This window comes from Gouania willdenowi, chromosome 20 (genome assembly GCF_900634775.1).
Source record: "Gouania willdenowi chromosome 20, fGouWil2.1, whole genome shotgun sequence".
NCBI classification, from domain to species: Eukaryota; Metazoa; Chordata; class Actinopteri; order Blenniiformes; family Gobiesocidae; genus Gouania; species Gouania willdenowi.
Genome location: NC_041063.1, coordinates 27,971,185 through 27,990,200, shown reverse-complemented (window position 1 = coordinate 27,990,200; position 19,016 = coordinate 27,971,185). Strand labels below are relative to the sequence as shown.

At 37.2% G+C, this 19,016-nt stretch overlaps 1 protein-coding gene across 3 annotated transcripts in view; it reads left to right on the top strand.

Moving 5' to 3' along the window:
* The first annotated feature begins 143 nt into the window (after positions 1–143).
* The window catches only part of fars2 (phenylalanyl-tRNA synthetase 2, mitochondrial), a 95,360-nt gene continuing 76,487 nt past the window's right edge, over positions 144–19,016 (top strand). The window contains exons 1-7 of one of the 3 annotated variants that reach the window (XM_028434024.1): positions 144–173; positions 7,051–7,349; positions 10,215–10,301; positions 10,384–10,443; positions 10,546–10,714; positions 11,095–11,257; positions 11,328–11,459. In XM_028434024.1, the coding sequence (XP_028289825.1) occupies positions 7,069–7,349; positions 10,215–10,301; positions 10,384–10,443; positions 10,546–10,714; positions 11,095–11,257; positions 11,328–11,459 (892 nt within the window). In that variant the 5' untranslated portion in view covers positions 144–173; positions 7,051–7,068. Of the gene's footprint in view, positions 174–3,740; positions 3,782–5,276; positions 5,380–7,050; positions 7,350–10,214; positions 10,302–10,383; positions 10,444–10,545; positions 10,715–11,094; positions 11,258–11,327; positions 11,460–19,016 lie in introns of those variants that run through there. The other 2 variants (XM_028434025.1, XM_028434023.1) reach the window with 2 other exon arrangements.

Here is a 19,016-nt window from a genome sequence, read left to right as displayed (position 1 = left end):
TTATTTTCACTTTCACAATCAAAAGAAAAAATTTTAAGATAGAAAATATTCTAATTTAGTTAAATATGACTTTTAGATATTCAAACTTACAGGAAAATGAGTTTTAATTTCCGTTCACAAGCAGGCATTATGTCGCTCTCTAAAACGCACCGAAAGCGACACAGTGACAGAAGGTGAGTGTAGCTTCATTCCACTGTAACCTCGTTTAAAAATGTCTTTTTAAACACTTGTTTTGTTTTTTAATGAGTGGCTGACGGTGTGAGACTGTGAAACACGTTGATAGACACTGAATGTGAACATGTGGAGTCACTCTTTTCACGTTTAAACTGTGAGTTTGTGTCCACATGTGAGCTAAAACACAGTATTCCTCAGGCTGTGACCAGCCAGAACATTATAAACACCACAATAATGTTTATTTACTCATATTTAATTCAATAGTTTGGTTGTAAAGGATGAAGTGGTTTTTGAAACAAACGCTAACATTTCAAATTTAAATACACCACTGTCTAAATGATGAATTAACGAATTGTCACAATAAAAGCTCAAAGTAAGTAACCTTTCTAACTTATTATTATCTTTAAAATGAATAATATTCACCATAAGCAAAGATATATTCTTCAGTGGCACAAAAATTTTAGCGAAAGTGTTGAAAGCTCTGTGCTCATTCCTGGGGCTGTAACTGTGTTATTACATATACCAGCTCCTGAGTGATGAACAGATACATTAATAGTTCACAAAAATGTTTGCAGTGATTAGTAGATTGACAGACTGATATACAGAAAAAAAAAAAAAAATTAAATCAGGGTCTCAAAATAAAAATGCTTTTTAATCTATTTGTTTGAGTAAAATGCACACTTGTGTTATTTTAAAATGAAAAAAATAATTGATATAAATTAATAAAAACGTTTGTCCTAAATGTTTTAGACCATATACCTCCTCTAGGACTGGGGGATATGCACCAAAACTAATATTTACTTCTTTTTTCTCTCAAAATAACAATTTACGAAAACATATTTCAATATTTTTAACTCAATAAAGTCTGACCAGAAAGACAATTCTGGGTTAAATTTGTTGATAAAAAAAAAAAATTCCACACCGACACATTTATTAGAAACAGCTGCATAATATGATCACTTTAGTCTTTTTCTCCTCTTAGGGACAGCACGTGTGAGTGAGTTCTGTAGATGAAGGTCTGAGTTAGGATGCACTCAGTGAGAGTATTTTAATACAAAACAAGCTATGCTATATCGCCAAAATAGAAATTTTGATATATCTTGAATCAGGAGGAGGTCTGGTTTTTGAGGTTGTGTTATCGTTGCTGAACAGACTGTTTTCAGGTTGTAGTTTTGTTTAGGACCGTCTTTTATTTTGTTATCAGTTTGTTTGAACCTTTTTCATACAGTTTTTTTTTTTCACTCTAGTTTTAAACTTATTTTTAGTTTAACTGTATTTTTAGTCTTCTGTAATTTTGCTGTAAACATGTTTTGTTGCCTGGTTACAGACTGTTTTTAGTATTTTTCTCCCTTTTTTCAGGCTATATTTAGTGTGGTTTCTAGCTTTAGATAGTTTAGTTTGTTCTGAGACTACTTTTTAATTTTTTTATTGAACTGATTTAGAGAATTTTTAGTTCATTTACTATTTTTCATTATGATTTTGAACTTTTTCTACCTCTGCTATCACTCTGTATTTAGCCTAATTTTAGATTATTTTTAGTCTGGTTTAAGAGAGTTTTTAGTCCATATTCAGTAGGGATGTCCCAGATATCAATATTAGATCGGGACACCCCTAATATTCAGACGTTTTATTAGCCTTATTGTTTGTATTTAGTCTGGTTTTAGTCTTGTATTTACACTGTGGGGTTAAAACCTGTGTTGTTGATACTTTCCTGGACAGCAGCACAACGTCACTGAGTTAACTCACTGTTTTGTCGGCTCCACATATTTTCCTCTGAGCTGAGTTGAAAGTGACAGTTTGGAGGAGAAAAAGTGAGGCTGAGATTCTCCGCAGAGGATGATTGATTGCAATCGGCCCTGGAGGATAAGCAGATCGATGGCTGGAACTTTGCTGCTGCAGCAGGACGGAGACGCTCCGGCTGGACTTCAGCCACGACAACCACTTTTTATGAGAGGATAAAAACCATGACAAAGTGTCACTGTGACACGAGGGGAAAATAGGATGAATAATGTCATTTGTTCTGCAGCCTGAAGGTTTGGACGCTCACAGCTGCTAGTGTCGCCTTCAAACTGCCACGCCTTCAAAACACTTGTTCTACATTGGAAATAATCCAATGTAGAACAAAACTAGTCTACAACCAATACCCAGCCAGTCTAAAAACACCCTAGAATGAGTCTAAATCCAGCTCTAAACCAGACCAAAAATAGTCTTGATTAAGTTTAAGTAAAAAACAAAACCACCTCTAAAAACAAGCCAAAAAGCTTTTTAAAACCAGTCTAAAATGACCCTCTAAAACCAGTTCAGAAAACTGCCCAAAACCAGTTAAAACTCCACTTAAAACTGTCTGAAACGTGATAAAAACCAGTTGAAAAACACCTTAGAATGAACCCAAAATGAGTCCACAACCATTTCTGAACCAGACCAAAACTAATCTTAATTAAGTCTAAAAACCTCCCACAAAACCAGTCCTGATTCCAATCTAAAACCAGTTCAAAACCTCCCACACATCATTTTTGAAAACAGCCCTTAAATAGTCTTAAAAACCATTTGACAACCAGTCTAAAATTACTTTAAAGCCAGTTCAGAAAACAGCCCAATACTAGTTAGTCCTAAACCAGTTCAAACCCACTGTAAAACCAGTCTGAAACTGTCATAAACCAGTGGAAAAACACCTTGAAATAAACCCAAAATGAGTCTAAAACCAGTTCTACACCAGACCAAAACTAATCTCAGTTCAGTCTAAAAATGGACCAAAACCTCAAACAGAAACCAGTCCTGATCCAATCACTGCACTTTGTTCTTCTTATTGTTGCTTACACTAGTTCAAATCACTACTCCTGTTATTCGCAAACGGATTGGCCTGAAATTTGGTAGGTATGATGATGTGGCCCAGGGGGCCCCAAAAGAAAAAAAAGACGAAAGTTGATTTTTCATTTATTTGTGAGTCAAATATTACGACGGTTGGTGTTATTAAATCATTGACACATACCAATATATAAATGGGGCCCATTACTCCGTATGTACCACGGGACCTCGTTTTTTTAACTCTGTGGAATCGAGTCATTTGACTGAATTCTCGGGAACGTGGAACGTGCTATTCGCGCAGAGACATTTCGCGGGCCGGCCGTAGTTCATCTGAACTTGTTAAAAACGGTCCTAAAATAGTCTAAAAACTATTTCAAAACCAGTCTAAAATAACTTTAAAACTAATTCAGAAAACAGCCCAAAACCTGTTTAGAACCAACCCATTATTCATCTTAACAAAACAGATCAAAACGAGTCCAAAACCAGAACAAACCCAAAATAAAACCAGTCCTAAATCAGTCAAACCAAACCCAGTGTAAAAGCAGAATAAGAAGAAGTCGACTGTTGAAGAACCCTGTTTGACCTTGGGGCGTCTCAGAGGTCACGTCGTGAACGTGTTGGACACAGTTAGTCAGTGTAACATCAGGATGAGTTGAGGCTGTAAAGTGTGTGACTGTGTGTGTGTGTGTGTGTGTGATAAATCACACACACACACACACACAGTCAGTGAGCACCTATTGCTGCTCTGCCACTCGCGGAGGGAGGCGTAAATTCTCACTTTCCTGTGGATTTATGGAGACTCGTGAGTAAATTACATTTTGTGATTCGCTGCTCGGAGCCGGCTCTTTGTGTTCAAACTCTGATGGATGTTTTCAGGAGAACACGGAGTAGAAAACCTACAAATATCCCTCAGAGAAGGCTCAGAGTAGAATACTGGAGTAAAGTACCTGTAACAGGCCGCCCTCTCGTGGTCACTGCATTGGTTTGTCCCATTGGTGTGTGAATGTGAATGAGTGGATGTGTAAAGCACTTTGTGACCTGTGTGTGTGAAAGGTGCTATATAAATAAATATTACTTACTTACTTACTTACCGACTGCTGCAAAGTAGGCCGTGCACTCATTAAACCACATATTCAGGGTTTATATTAAATCAAACCTGTTTATTTAAAAATCTATAACAGTCTAAAGACCACAATCAGTCAAACTAGTCCAAAGAAAAACCTGCTCAGGACCAAAACAAGTCCAAAAACTAGCCTAAATAGAACAAGCAAACTAGACTAAAAACCAGTCTAGAATGAGCCTTAAAAGTGCCACTAATTTCCCCCAAAACAGTCTTAAACAACCTAGTCCAAAGCCAGACTGAAAAACAATCTATAGCCAGACTAAAACAAGTCAAGCTAAAACTAGCCCAACACCAGTCTAACATAAGTTAAAAATCAGACCTAACTGAGGCCCAAACCAGTATGAAATGAAAATAAAGCTATAAACTGGATTTAAAAACCAGTCCACAACTACCACAAAATCTATCAAGATTCTAAACTAGTCCAAACCCAGTTATAAAAACTGTTTAAAACCCACCATACATTTGTCTAAAATGAGTATAAATACGTACTGATCTCATGCACAAACCAGTATTATAAACCAGTCTAAAAGAAGCCTAAAACTAGTATAAAATGCTAGACTTAACCTAAAGTAAAACCAGTTCATAAATCAATCTTAAAAATCTGTCTAAAATTACTCCATCTAGTTTGAACAGAGTAAAACCAGCCCCAGGTTAACCCACACCTAAAAAGTCTAAAACTGTCTCAAAACCACTCCTAAACCAGATGGTGGTAAACATAAGGTCTATAGATCTTCTGTCACACCTCCTCTCGCCCTGTGGGAAGTTCCTGAGCTCTCTGCTGATTGGTCACTGGTCCATGTTGGGGGCGTGGTTATAAAGCGTCACTCATTCATCTAAAGTTTCAGCCTCACTAAATCAAACTGTGTTTGATAAGAAATAAACCAGGTCCAGGATGGTTCTCAAACTGTGGTTTCCTCACACTTCTTTATCTTACGTTTGGACGACCTTGAGGTGTCCTTGGTCCTCATACTTCTCACTGATTGGCTGATGAAACTCTTCAGCTGCTTTAGGAACAATAATCCATTTTACTGCAGAGCCACTGCAATGCAACACCCTTCACTTTACTGTGTGTGTGTGTGTGTGTGTGTGTGTGTGTGTGTGTGTGTGTGCGTGTGCGTGTGCGTGTGTGTGTGTGTGAGACCTGGTTATTGCTATAAATAACACAGTTGACCTTGTCTGACCTCTATTGAGGAGCTACGTCTGTTTTTTCCTCTTTGAACACGACGAGAAAAGACTTTGATCATGAAAACATGTGAACTCACCTTATGTTGCTAACAGTGAGCTATCACTGAACTAACACTGAGCTAATACTGAGCTAACACTGAGCTAACAGTGAACTAACACTGAGCTAACAGTGAGCTAACAGTGAGCTATCACTGAACTAACACTGAGCTAATACTGAGCTAACACTGAGCTAACACTGAGCTAACAGTGAACTAACACTGAACTAACACTGAGCTAACAGTGAGCTAACACTGAGCTAACACTGAGCTAACACTGAGCTAACAGTGAACTAACAGTGAACTAACACTGAACTAACACTGAGCTAACAGTGAACTAACACTGAGCTAACAGTGAACTAACACTGAACTAACAGTGAACTAACACTGAGCTAACACTGAGCTAACACTGAACTAACACTGAGCTAACAGTGAACTAAAAAAAGCTTGAAAAAGCCTTCACACAGGCTATTTTTATTAATTCACTTAGGTGATATAGTTTAATTTGGTTACTGTAATGTAACTAGGATATTCAATTAACAAAGGTTTCCAACTTTAACTGTAAAAGTGAAACTTTCTGAAATAAAACTAAAAACAAGTTGTCATCGGTCTAAAAAACATAGAGCTACAGGTAGATGTGAAACTAAATAAAACAAACTCAAACCCTGGAACATCATCATCATGTGACAAATCAATCAATAGTTCTTGTTGAGAATTATTATTATTATTATGGATACAGTGGAAACAGAAACTATAAAAAATTGTTATATTTTGAACGTGTTTATATTGTAGGGAATATATTATATACATACATGTCATTGGAGTCTAAAGCCACAAAAATTGCACCACCTTAAAAATAAAACAGACTAATATAAGACCTCTTTACATGGAGTATAAGACAAAAGAGCAGTGGAAACATTTTTAAATCCTTAAATTTGTTGATTAAAGTAACAGTACCCCAAGTATATTTTTTCTTTATGTACATATGTAAATTGTATATGAAATAAATTTAAAAAAAAACAACAACAACTGGCCGTCACAGTCTGTACAGCCGAGGCAGCAGCCCCTCCCCCGCTACAGAGAGACAGCAGCAGCAGAGGACTGACCTACACTTCCTCATTTAGCGGGGCTAAATTAAAGTTGTTAACTTCTTGAATACGCCTACATTCTGGGTGAACTCATCCTTTAGTAACTCCATAAGTTGATCATTTAAACCGTAGGAGTGGCGCTATCTATAATACGGCTGGAAAAAAGTGATCAGCGCTCTCTCTCTCCCCTGTTTGCCTATAGTCAGCGGCTACACACACACACACACAGACTGTAGTCGCTACAGTCGCGTTCTGAACGCATCTTATACAAACCCCGTGTAAACAAACAGAGCAAGCCGCGTAAACAAACTAGTGCGGGCATTTAGGAATCGAAAAAACGAATTGAAATGCAAACATCTTCATAATGGACGTTTGGAACCGGTTCTCAGTGCTCAACCCTAGCTAACACTAAGCTAACTGTAAGCTAATTTTGAGCTAACAGTGAAATAATCGTGAGCTAACCATGAGCTAACAGTGAGCTAACGGTGAACTAATCATGAGCTAACTGTGAGCTAACCGTGAACTGACAGTTGTTAACAATGAGCTAACCATATGCTACATCCACAGTGAGGATGTTTGTCAAATCAAACCTCGTGTTTCCATGGCAACCATGGTTATTAAACCAACTTTCTCCTTCTAGCTCCATGGAAGCATCATCATGATGTCTGGCTACTTGCTCCTCCCCTCCCTCCGTCTGCTGCGTCGCCCCCTGCAGGCCAACCGCTGCACGGCGCCACATCGATGCCACAGCGCTGATGGCCACACCCCCCAGCCTCTGATTGGTTCAGAGTCAGTGGAGGTGTTGGGTTGTTCTCACCCTCGGGATGACTTCACCAACGTGACGACAAAGATCCTGTCCAAGGTGGGACGGAACCTCCACAACCAGCCGCACCATCCGCTGTGGCTGATCAAAGAGCGAATCAAAGCACACTTCTACAGGTGGGCGACCAATCAGATTCATCACCACAAGAACTGGAATATATTGATCACTTTAACAAAAGTTGCTGAGTTAACCGTAAATTGGTGGAATTTTAAGAGTTTATTTTTGAAATGATCACAAGACTGTTGTAAACACCTGTATTCAAATTATTTATTATCAACAACACTTAAATATGATTAGTTGTTGATATTTATTATTTATCGTTAATTGTAAATTTTTAGTGATTGAAAACATGTTATAGTGATAAAATATTTTTTATGAATATTTCACTTTATAGACACATGTGGACCAATTATCAAATTTTCAATCCTGGGTACAAATAAAATAAAATAATTAAATATCAGTTGTGCACAAATCTGAACATTTCTGAGCAATAACTATGAAAATAGTTATCATGTAATCATGTAAATCTCATTTTTCTTGAAATTTATTTTTTTCCACTCCAGTGTGGAACCTTTCTGATTTCACGAGTTCCCAGTATACCCATAATACTGATGCACAGACACAACACAAAAATACAGGAGAACCAATAATCAACACTATGTTGCTGTTTAATCTCATTTATTGTTTTTAATTGATTTAGTCATTAACCAAAATCCATTTAAGCTGAAAAACTTTGCTTCTCATGTCAAATATTGTTAGGTCATTGATTTAGATTAATTAATTACAAAGTCTCTAATTAATTAGATTGTTTCTTCTAATGGAGTCCCACCTCTAGTAAACATTAAATTCCATGAATTTGTAGCATTTTTGCACATTTCAAACCTTCCCAGGACCTAAAGGTTGCACATAAACTAAAGCTAATAACTTCATCTGACCTGAGGTGAACTTCTCACTCAGTTTGTTTGATTGAAACAACCAAAATTTTCAGAATTTCTCTCTAAATGTTGACATTTTCTTCTTATTTTAAATTTAATCCAGTGCAATGGTTTTTTGTTAATCATGGAAAAAACTGCTGAGTTGAGTTCTCTGTACGGCTTTTGTGTTTCTAAAAGAGTGAACGCACACACACACACACACACACACACACACTGCATTAATACTGTAAGTCAGCAAGGGTGCTGAACGGCGCTAGTTTATGACTTTGCCATTTGGCGGGTCGTGATCTTTACTCTTTCCGTGTGCTGGCGTCTTTGACATCGTGACGGCCAGCAGACGGGAGGGATTCTGGGTAATTTCCAAACAAGATAAATCTGCTGGCCAACACTTTTCATCTCTGAGTCAAGTTTTCACCTGCACTGCGACTGAAATAATCCTTATTCTCCGAGCAAAGTCAATGCTAACGTGTTTATGATGAAACAAGCCTGAGGTGGCGTTTATTCCTTTTTGACATTGTCATCACGTCTTCATTCAGAATCTGAATAGATGTCTCTCTTTTTCTCACTTTTTTGTTGTGTCCATAATTGAAATCATCGCTGCTTGTTTTGATATTTATTCATAGAATGTCAGAAGAAATGTTTAAAAGCCGTAACTTTCTACGATATCTTTGACCAATGAAAGGAAACCAAACTGCATTCTGTCTTTCATATTTACAGAGCAGGATTAGGACCACTGGATAAAAACAACAACAAAAATATGATCCTTTAGTGGAAGATACAACGGCGTATTAGGGCCACATTAAAAAAAACTAAATAAATCTGGGCACTACAGGATTAAAGTCCTAATATTTTAAGAATAAAGTTGTAATTTTATGAGAAAAGAGTCGTATCTTAATAACATTGTAATTTTATGATAATAAAATCATAATATTTCAAGATTAAAGTCGTAATATTTCAAGAAAGAAAGTGGTTTTTTTATGAGAATAAAATGTAAATCCAAACAGGATGTTTTGTGTGTTGCTTTCTGGAGAATGTGTAACATTTAGTGAGATTATATTTGTCGTTATGTTTCACACATAGTGAAAAACTGTCATCACCACTGTTATTACTTTAAGGACTTTAAACACACTTTGCAGACATTTAAACCAGACTGATTTCAAGCTAATAGCCTCCTTTATTGTGGAGGAGGAGGAAGTGGATGGAAGTGGTCGACTTCAGAGATATCAATGTTAGTTGTGTTCACTTCAACTGGGAATTCGGAGCACTGTACCATTACCACTTTTTAAAGACAGATTTATTCTCATAAAAGGACGACTTTATTCTCAAACTATTAGGACTTTAATCTCGTAGTGCCTAGATTCTTTTTTATTTCCATTCGTTTTTATTTATTTTCATTACCTGAAGCAGCGAGCGTTGAGCAGATGCAGTTGTTGGTGTCTAGTCCTGCTCTGTGGCTCACAGGGAGAAGGTTTAGTGTAGATTTATCAGTCAGACGGAAACAGGAGGAGAATGAAACATTGAGGATTCTCTCGTCCCAGTCGCACAAATCTTTAATTTAGACACAAATCCAGAAATGTTCATTTTTCCTTATGACTCTAGATTTATCCCCTTTCTTTCTTTCATTCATTCTTTATTTTCTTTCATTTTACTACTTCCTCACACCTTTATTTCTGCATTGTTTCCTCTTTTCTTTTCCTATTCTGTTTGTCACTTACTTTTCTTGCTTCGTCGTTATTTCCTGAGCACTTCCTTAAGAAGGAAAACATCACTTCCTAAAGATGGAAAAAGTAACTTCCTGAAGGTGAAATAGTCACTTCCTAAAGATGAAAACATCACTTCCTAAAACATCACTTCCTAAAATGTCACTTCCTAAAATGTCACTTTCTAAAACGTGACTTCCTAAAGATGGAAAACGATGGAAAAAGTCACTTCCTAAAGATGAAAACGTCACTTCCTAAAACATCACTTCCTAAAGATTGCAAATGTCACTTCCTAAAGATGAAAGTGTGACGTTTCCATGGTAACGTGTGTCTCCCCTCTCCTCAGCTCTTTTATTGGTCGCTATGGAAACCCACTCTTCTCTGTCCATGACAACCTGAGTCCCGTGGTCACCGTGGAGCAGAACTTTGACAGGTCAGGCACTGCCGCCTGTCCTTCAAAATAAAAGCCTTTTAAAAGTGGGTGTGTCTGACGCCAGCCTTTGTTTGATTGACAGCTTGTTGATCCCGCTCCATCATCCCAGCAGGAAACGAGGAGACAACTATTACCTGAACAGGTGAGCCTTGGGATGCAGCCATCGCTGTGAAAACATAGTTATCAGAATTTTTGGTAGATCACGTGACCTACTTACGTTCCGTGTTTTGGGTTCTGGTTCCAGGAGGACGATGCTGCGCGCTCACACGTCGGCCCACCAGAGGGAGCTGGTGAGCTCAGGGTTAGACGCGTTCCTATTGGCCGGAGACGTTTACAGACGGGATGAGATCGACTCCAGTCACTACCCCGTCTTTCATCAGATGGAGGGAGTTCGACTGTTCTCAGACCATGAGGTACACACAATAGTAATAATAATAATAATTCACATTATTAAACATATTAACAAATAAGTAGTTTAGTAATACATAATATTTATAAAGGATAATATTTGTACTATAATAGATTATATAATATATATAATTTACTGTTTAAAATTCTACAAATAGCATTTTTTAACTTGTGAAGATAAAATAATATAAATATAATAATAATACTATAATATACAGTATATAATAACATTAAAAAACAAATATATATTTTTATTATGAGCAATCCATACATAATAAATATGAAAATGATAAAATATTGACCAATCATAATGAATATTGGTCTTTAAATAAAGATTAGATACAATAAGTATTAATAAGTTCTAAAGCTGGTTTGTGTCGTTCAGCTGTTCTCTACGGTGGCGAGCGGTGACGACCTGTCCCTGTTTGAACATGGAGGACGGCGGACCGCAGAGAAGCAGGCGGTGCACAGCCTGGAGGCCGTGAAGCTGGTGGAGTTCAACCTGAAACAGACGCTGACGCGGCTCGTCACTCATCTGTTCGGAGGAGGTGGGCGGGGCTTAGAGGGGCGGGGCTTAGGCTGAGGAGGACCTGTTTTTAACCTGTGGTTGACCTCCAGGTGTGGAAGTGCGCTGGGTGGACTGCTACTTCCCCTTCACTCACCCCTCCTTTGAACTGGAGGTGCGTTTCCATGGAGACTGGATGGAGGTGCTGGGATGTGGAGTGATGGAGCAGGAGCTGCTGCACTCAGGTTAGAACAAAACAAACAAACAAACAGACATGAGTCATTCCATGTCTTTTCAATAAATGTCCCACACACTTCAGTCTAAAAAATTTTGATTTTTTTAACCAATTATTCCATAATTATTCAATATTCACACTGCAAATATTTAGTTTGATCTGATCAATACTTTATAGATATGGATAATATAGTGAGGGGGTGTGTCCTTATTGTTCTTCCATTTTCATCTTCCAATATGTCTGTAACTCCATCACATATAAAGGTAAATATGGTATAGTAATAAGCTCCACCCACTCTCTCAGAATATAGAAATAGATCTGCTATACATCCTATCTGGTGGACATGTCAGCTCCTCTAAATAGTCACAAAGTCAGTGTGTGTTTGGGTCTGGAACATGTTTGGGTCTTCAGTAAACTATTTAGCATATGTCTCAGCTCCCTGTCATGTGATCAGCTTAGAGCTATGAACATAGACTGTTCACATCACTAATGATTAGTCACAGATATGCATTGGTTCTAGACTCACACGCTCTGGAAATATTTTTTCCTATTTTCATTGGTCCATAACTGCATGTAGGTATGTAAGAAAAAATCTGTTTCAATTTATAGTATACATGTTGCTCTATATTGGATATAAAACTATTTTTCTTTATGTGACTTCTTCATTTTTACCCAAACTTTAGGTTAGTTATTTAAAATCCTTTGCATGAGGCCATTGTAGCTTGGCTCTGTGTCTGATAATCATTTATTTATTAGTTTTTGCTATGGACTATATCCACATACGGACGTATATATGTATACAGTATATATATATATATATATATATATATATATATATATATGGGGACAAATCCACAAAGTAATCCTTGGACAAACGTGCATGCGTGTGTGTGTGTGTGTGTAACGAGCCGGACATCCCGAGCGGCGTAGATGTAACAAACACTTTGTTGGATGAGGCAGGAAATCAATGAGTGAGCGAGCTGTTTAAACACACACAGGTCTGCAGGGTGTGCGTGTGTGTGTGTGTGTGTGTGTGTGTGTGTGTGTGTGTGTGTGTGTGTGTGTGTGTGTGTGTGTGTGTGTGGATCCTCTTTTATTTTTAGCGTGTGAACATCTGCAGCACATCAGCCCCTCCTCATTGACACAGCAGAGCAGGATCTTCTCAAAGGTTCTGAAAGGTCACTGTTGCACACCCTATAATAACTAGGACTGGGACCATACCCTTTAGTCCCAATTCATTGTTAATCCACATTCTTAGTGCCAATTGATTTGAATTGTGATTCTGATTTTACAAGTATTGTGATTCTACAGTGACGATTATCAACATTTTTTCCTTATCCAAACACATAAGTTGAATCCTAAACTTCTAGAAATGTCACAGTTCCAAAAACCAATGTACATCCCATCACATTCAGTCATTGACTGATTTATCATTATTTATTCAGTGATTTATTTTTATAATAAATAAAACCATCAGAAAGGAGGTAAACAACACGTACAAAACAACATATTAGTACAGAACTTTTTGAAGTTTGTCAACTGAAACTTTTAATGTTGATCAAACTAGTGCTTTGGAGCGTCTATGTTTTAGTGTAGTAACAGGAGCTGGTCAACGTGCTGTATATATATATATATATATATATATATAGTAGTTAGGCTGCTCCTAAAGAGAAGTTACAATGTTACAATGTATTACAGTGTGAAGATTAGGGTTGGGCATCGCTTGGATTTTAACGATTCTGATTTCAATTCCTGTTCTAAACACACACACACACACACACACACACACACACACACACACACACACACACACACACAGTCTGCAGTCGCTACAGTCGCGTTCTGAACACACCTATTACAAACCCTGTGTAAACACACTAGTGCAGACATTTAGGAATCGATTAATCGAATTGAAATGCAAACATCTTCATAAGTTCTCTTTTTTTACCTCGTACTAACCACAGAATAATGTTTGTTTGTGTGGAAAGACGGATTTTATGCTTACATTCAGAAATGATCAGAGCACATTAGTCATCATCATCATCATCATCATACTTGTTATTTACTCTGTAATGGATCAAACTGTGGCTTTACGTTGGACACAGTGTTAAAATAGTTGACCAGCATGGACAGTTTCATTTCACAAGCTGCAGCTGACGAGCGCACTGTGGCACACAGCTGATCAGCTCCGCAACGCAGCAGCCACCGTCTTTCCAAGAAAAGGAGTGGACAGCAAGGATAAGATGTAGGCTGTTGCTATTGGTCTGGACTTGGACTTCAGACCAACCTGATGATAGTACCAGCACTTCTGCTGAATGCTGGTAGTTCCGTCACTGCTGGACCCGTTGTCCTTGTCAATTTGATTTTAGCCCTAACCCAGGAAACACCCTAAAATGTTTCTTTTTTTTATGTATTTATAAAGGTGGAATTTCCTGTGTTAAATATGTTAAAATGAAAAAAAAATGTCAGAAGTGGAATTTGAACCCACATCATTAGACCACTCGGCCATCCTAACACAGTGGTAACACAGGCACCGTTTACGCTTATGTAGAAAAGATCCGGCAGTGACGGAACTGCTCATGTGCACAGTAAGTGTCGGAACTATCGTCAGGTTTGTCTGACGTCTGGGTCTAAAACTATAGACACTGTAAAATATAATTAAATGTAACATATTTTGTCTCGTCTAAAACTGGTAAATTTGAACTTATTAGAAATGCTGATGTGTAGCGTGGAGGTGTGCATGTAGCTGGGCTATGATGGACAGGGTTGGCTCCGCCTCCTTTGACATAACGCACATAGATATCATGACTGGCTTCATTACCTGGATAAGTTTATTTAATATCCATCCAGGGTCCGTTGGTCTGGTGCTAGGTGTCTAATCCCTTAGTTTATATAGTGACGGACATGATGAGCAGTAATGTTTGTTGTTACACAATACGCTACTTATCTTTAACACAGCTTTGTTCATGTGTCTAAATGTGTTTATACTTTATATTTAAATCGTACAGGTTTAATCACCGTTGTTGGTTTGTTTGTTCAAGTCTTCCTCGTGTTTGCAGTCACTTGTTGGTGCCACCCAGTGGTCGCTCACGAAAATGTGAAAAATACAATTAAAAAAAATCGATACTGAGAAGCAGAATCGATTATTAAAATCAGCACCCAAAAAATCGCAATAAATTGTAAAATCCCATTTTTTAATAATAACACTCTTTGATTCATCACACAAACTCAATCTGAGACGTGTTAGATTCACTAAGTTGTTTTAATTACATCAGTGTTCAGTTTATTACCAAAAAAGAAGAAAAAAGTTTGAATTCTAATAAGAATCAGAATCATCTGAAAACTAGATTAAGTTTAATTTTATTGCAAAGTAATGAAAACGTTTCTCAGAAAAACGCCTTTAAAATCTGTTAAACTTTATTTTCTATATCAATCACCAGTAATAACATTACTGCATCTATAGTAATTATATATATTCCAGTCCGTCATCGCTGACAATAACTGATAATTATATCATTTATGTTTTTTACTCACTTACAAATTTGTAATTTAGTACATACATTTTTTTACTTTATATTTTAAAAAAGTTTTCTATAGTTTCTTGTTTTTTACTTCTTCATTACTTCTTTTTTGCTTTAAATCTTTTTATTGTAGATAGTTTTTTACTTTTCTGTCGTATAGATCTTTAACTTTTTTAATTTTATTAATTTCTAAAGGATTTGTAACTTTTTTAATCGTATATGTTTTTTTAATTTTCAATAGTATAGATCTTTTTTACTTAAAATTTGTTTTAAACATTTTTCTTTTCCTTTTTTCTCCTTTTTATATGTATTTTTTTTACTTTTATCGTGTATGTATTGTTTATATAAATATATATATAATGTTCAGAGGTTTGTAACAGTAACTGTTTCTAAAGTAAAGAGTGAGCAACAGACCAACTAAGTTCTATTTAACTCTGATCATATAAATATATTAAACACACAGTGTTTAAACATGTAGAGCTCATGTTTCACTGACCAATCAAATCGTTTGATTTATTAAAGTCAGTGTGCGATGATGTCATCGATACACACACAACACATGCTCCATATTCTTTACGCATCCACTGCCGCAGTGCCTGCGTTACCATGGAAACCAATCATTCACCACCTCCATCATGGACAGACACACACACACACATTACACACACACACACACACACACACACTTTCCTGGAGTGAGAGACAATGACGAAGAGACGGAGAAGAGAGCAAAAAGTGAATTAATTATCACTGTGTGTGTGTGTGTGTGTGTGTGTGTGTGTGTGTGTGTACCAGCTGTCCACCAGTTATTGGGCTCACTGGGACCAGTTGGGGTTAAAGAGTGTGTGTGTGTGTGTGTGTGTGTGTGTGTGAGGGGGGGCGGGGGGGTGAGGATGATGATTGAGCTCCTCCTCCATCAGTGAGTGATGAAGATGTCCCTCAGTTTGTATTAAAGCCTTGTTTCTTCGTCCATCATCATCATCATCTAATACATCTAATACTACACACACACCCGTTATGGACAAACACACAAACACACACACACACACACCCGTTATGGACAAACACACACACACACACGCACACACACGAACGCACTCCCTGAGGAACTGAGGCTGAAATCCTGTTAATTGTCTCCAACACGACTTTAATCAGATTTGAGGCCCCGCCCCCATGTCTCACACACACACACACAGAGAGAGAGAGAGACACATACACACACATTTGTGTGAGTGTGTGTGTGTGTGTGAGTGTGTGTGTGTGTGTACATAAACCCTGTGACACTCATTAATCTCCTCTTTTTTTATTTCCTTTTCCTTCATTCTTTCTTTCTTTCCTTCTTTTTTCTCATCACTTCTTTCATTTTTTTCCTAAATACTTTTATTGTTGTTTTATTCCATCTTTACCTCCTTCTTTCTTTCCTTTCTTCATTTTTCCCCTGCCTTAGTTTTTTAATCTCTTCCTATACTTGTTTCTTTCTTCCTTTTCTCCATCATTCCCTCTTTTCTTTGTTCATTCCATACCTTATTATTTCCTTCCTTCTTTATTTCTTCTCCTTTTTTCATTGGCCCATTCCTTCATTCTCTTATTACATCCCTCTTTTTCCTTTCCTCCTCCAATACTTCCTTCGTTCCTGCTCTTGCGTCTCTTTGATTCTTTCTTTCTTTCTTTCTTTCTTTCTTTTTATACTTGGCTCATTCCACCTCTACTTCCTACCTTCATTCATTCCTTCTACTTTCCTCACCTCTCTACTTCCTTCCCTCTTTCCTCTCCTATTTCCTTTCTAACTCCCTCCTCTTTTGAATTTCCCCTCCTTCTTAATTTCTTTCTTTTCCTTTCCACCGTCCATCCTTCCCTCTCCTTTCCTCTTCTACTTCTTTCCTTTCTTCATTCCTTTTTTCTGAGTTTCTCCTTCTTCCTTCCTTCCTTTTCCTCCCTCGTTCCGTCTCCTAAATAGTAGATCTGTGTCGGTGAGCTCTGCTGCTGCAGCTATAAATACTTCCTGATGATAAAAATAGATTTTCATCTTCACGCTTTAATTTCATTCAGAGTGAAACATCGTCTTCACTTTGTCTCTTCGTCATTATGGAGAGAAGTTACTTTATATCTGTTCTACAACACACATGGTCAACTGGTGGCACACGATTAACAAACAAAAATATACTGAAAACTATTCCAGAAATTATTATTATCATCATTATTAGTAGTAGTATTTGTAGTTTTGTTATTGTATTTAGTAATTGAAAATTGCCAAATACATTCTTCTCGTAGGAGTTCTTATTATTATTTTTCTTCTGCAACTCCTTTGTCCTGTAACTCCTCCTACACTATTAATGACACGTATATCATCTCATAGGGACAGTGTCAACGATGTGCAGTTGACCTTTTTGGAGCCAAAAGGTCAAGGTCAAGGTCGACTCAAGTGTCAAAAAACAAAATTTTCCATATCTCTATGAATATTTCTCGTACAAGTTTGATGCTTACATTTATGAAAAGCTCATCTCAAGTGGAGTATTTTATTTTGTTGGACCAAAGCTGTACGACATACCAGTAAAAAGATCAGTAAAGGTCAAAGTTAAAAAAAAAACAACCTTTTTCCTGTAACTTGGCCACAAATTGAGATCCAGTGCTCAGACTGGTACCATTGAACAACATTTCCTTTCAATGTATGACCTTGACCTTCACTCAAGGTCATTCTCAAGGTCAAGGTCAGTCTTCTGTTTTTCCTGCATTATTACTTTCAATTTTATTCGTAAAAAGAACAACATAAAGTGACATTACACAACAAAATACACACAATAAGATGTCTTTCACATGAACAATTCTACATATTTTACTTGATAATACAGGTTTTGCCTAGTTATTATTGTTATTGTTTTAATTATCATTATATTTTATTATTTCAAAATGATTTTATTAATTTTTTAAAACTGCAGTAAAAATGCTTTGTCATAAAAAAATAGTGGTTAATTCTGTAGGAGGGGGCGGGACCTTATTGTTTACCAAGCCAATCAGAAGTAATACAAATATAAGCCATTTCAGTCGACCATAATTCATAATTTATTTGACTACAAGCAAAATGAAACAAAAAAAAGTTTAAAAAACTAAAACTGAAATAGTTTTCTGAGTTATTAAGAGTGATTGAGCTGCTGCTCTGTGATTGGCTGATGTTGAAAAACTCTCTTGTCGACACTAAAGTATCAAATCCAACAGAAAGTGTTTTACTCACTTCATCCAGGCTTTAGTCCTGCCTTCATTTTTAATAAAACGGTGATTTGAAGTGTAATAAAAACAAGCTTTACAGTGACGTTTCACTGCATTCAGACAGAGATGGGGTTTCCCACGGGGGTTTTCAGGGGATTTGTGTTAACGCACACACGTTAGATTTGTTGCATATTAAAGGTCACATGTCATGCTATTTTTCACCATCTCCTTTTATTCTAAGAACCTCAAAAACATAGTATTTGAGGTTTATTTCCCCAAACTCTCCTGTTTTCCAGAGTTTTAGCCTCTGAAAAGTCACTTTCTGACCAACTCTACGCAAACAGGCTGATTTGAGTGAGTGGGCGTGTCTATAGACTGGACACTGACTTACTCCTCCCCACACGGTGACGTAGGGCCAGAGGACGGCCCACCCTCCTCCCACCCACTCTGTAGCTGAGCTCATGCTGCTTTATAAACACAGACAGAGCGTGGGGGCGGGGCATTCACCGGTACATACATAGACTGTAGAAAATACATACATAGCACTGTGTGAAGGACGCCCACCTTTGTGGGCGTGTCTGTTTACATGTCAATCATGGCAGAGCGCTTTCTGGAGGAGTGGCTTCTCCAGCTCAGTCAAATTCATCATCAAAGTGGGAACGCGTCATCAAATAGTAGCGATGTGTTTGTGTTCACCCTGTGGTAATAAAGGAGTAAATCACCCTCTAACTAATGATTGATGGAATCAATGAAAGAAACACTTTAATCATGTGTATGAAGTCATAATAAACCTTTATCATGTTTAAAACAGAAAAGTTTAACATGGGACCTTTAAAGATTCA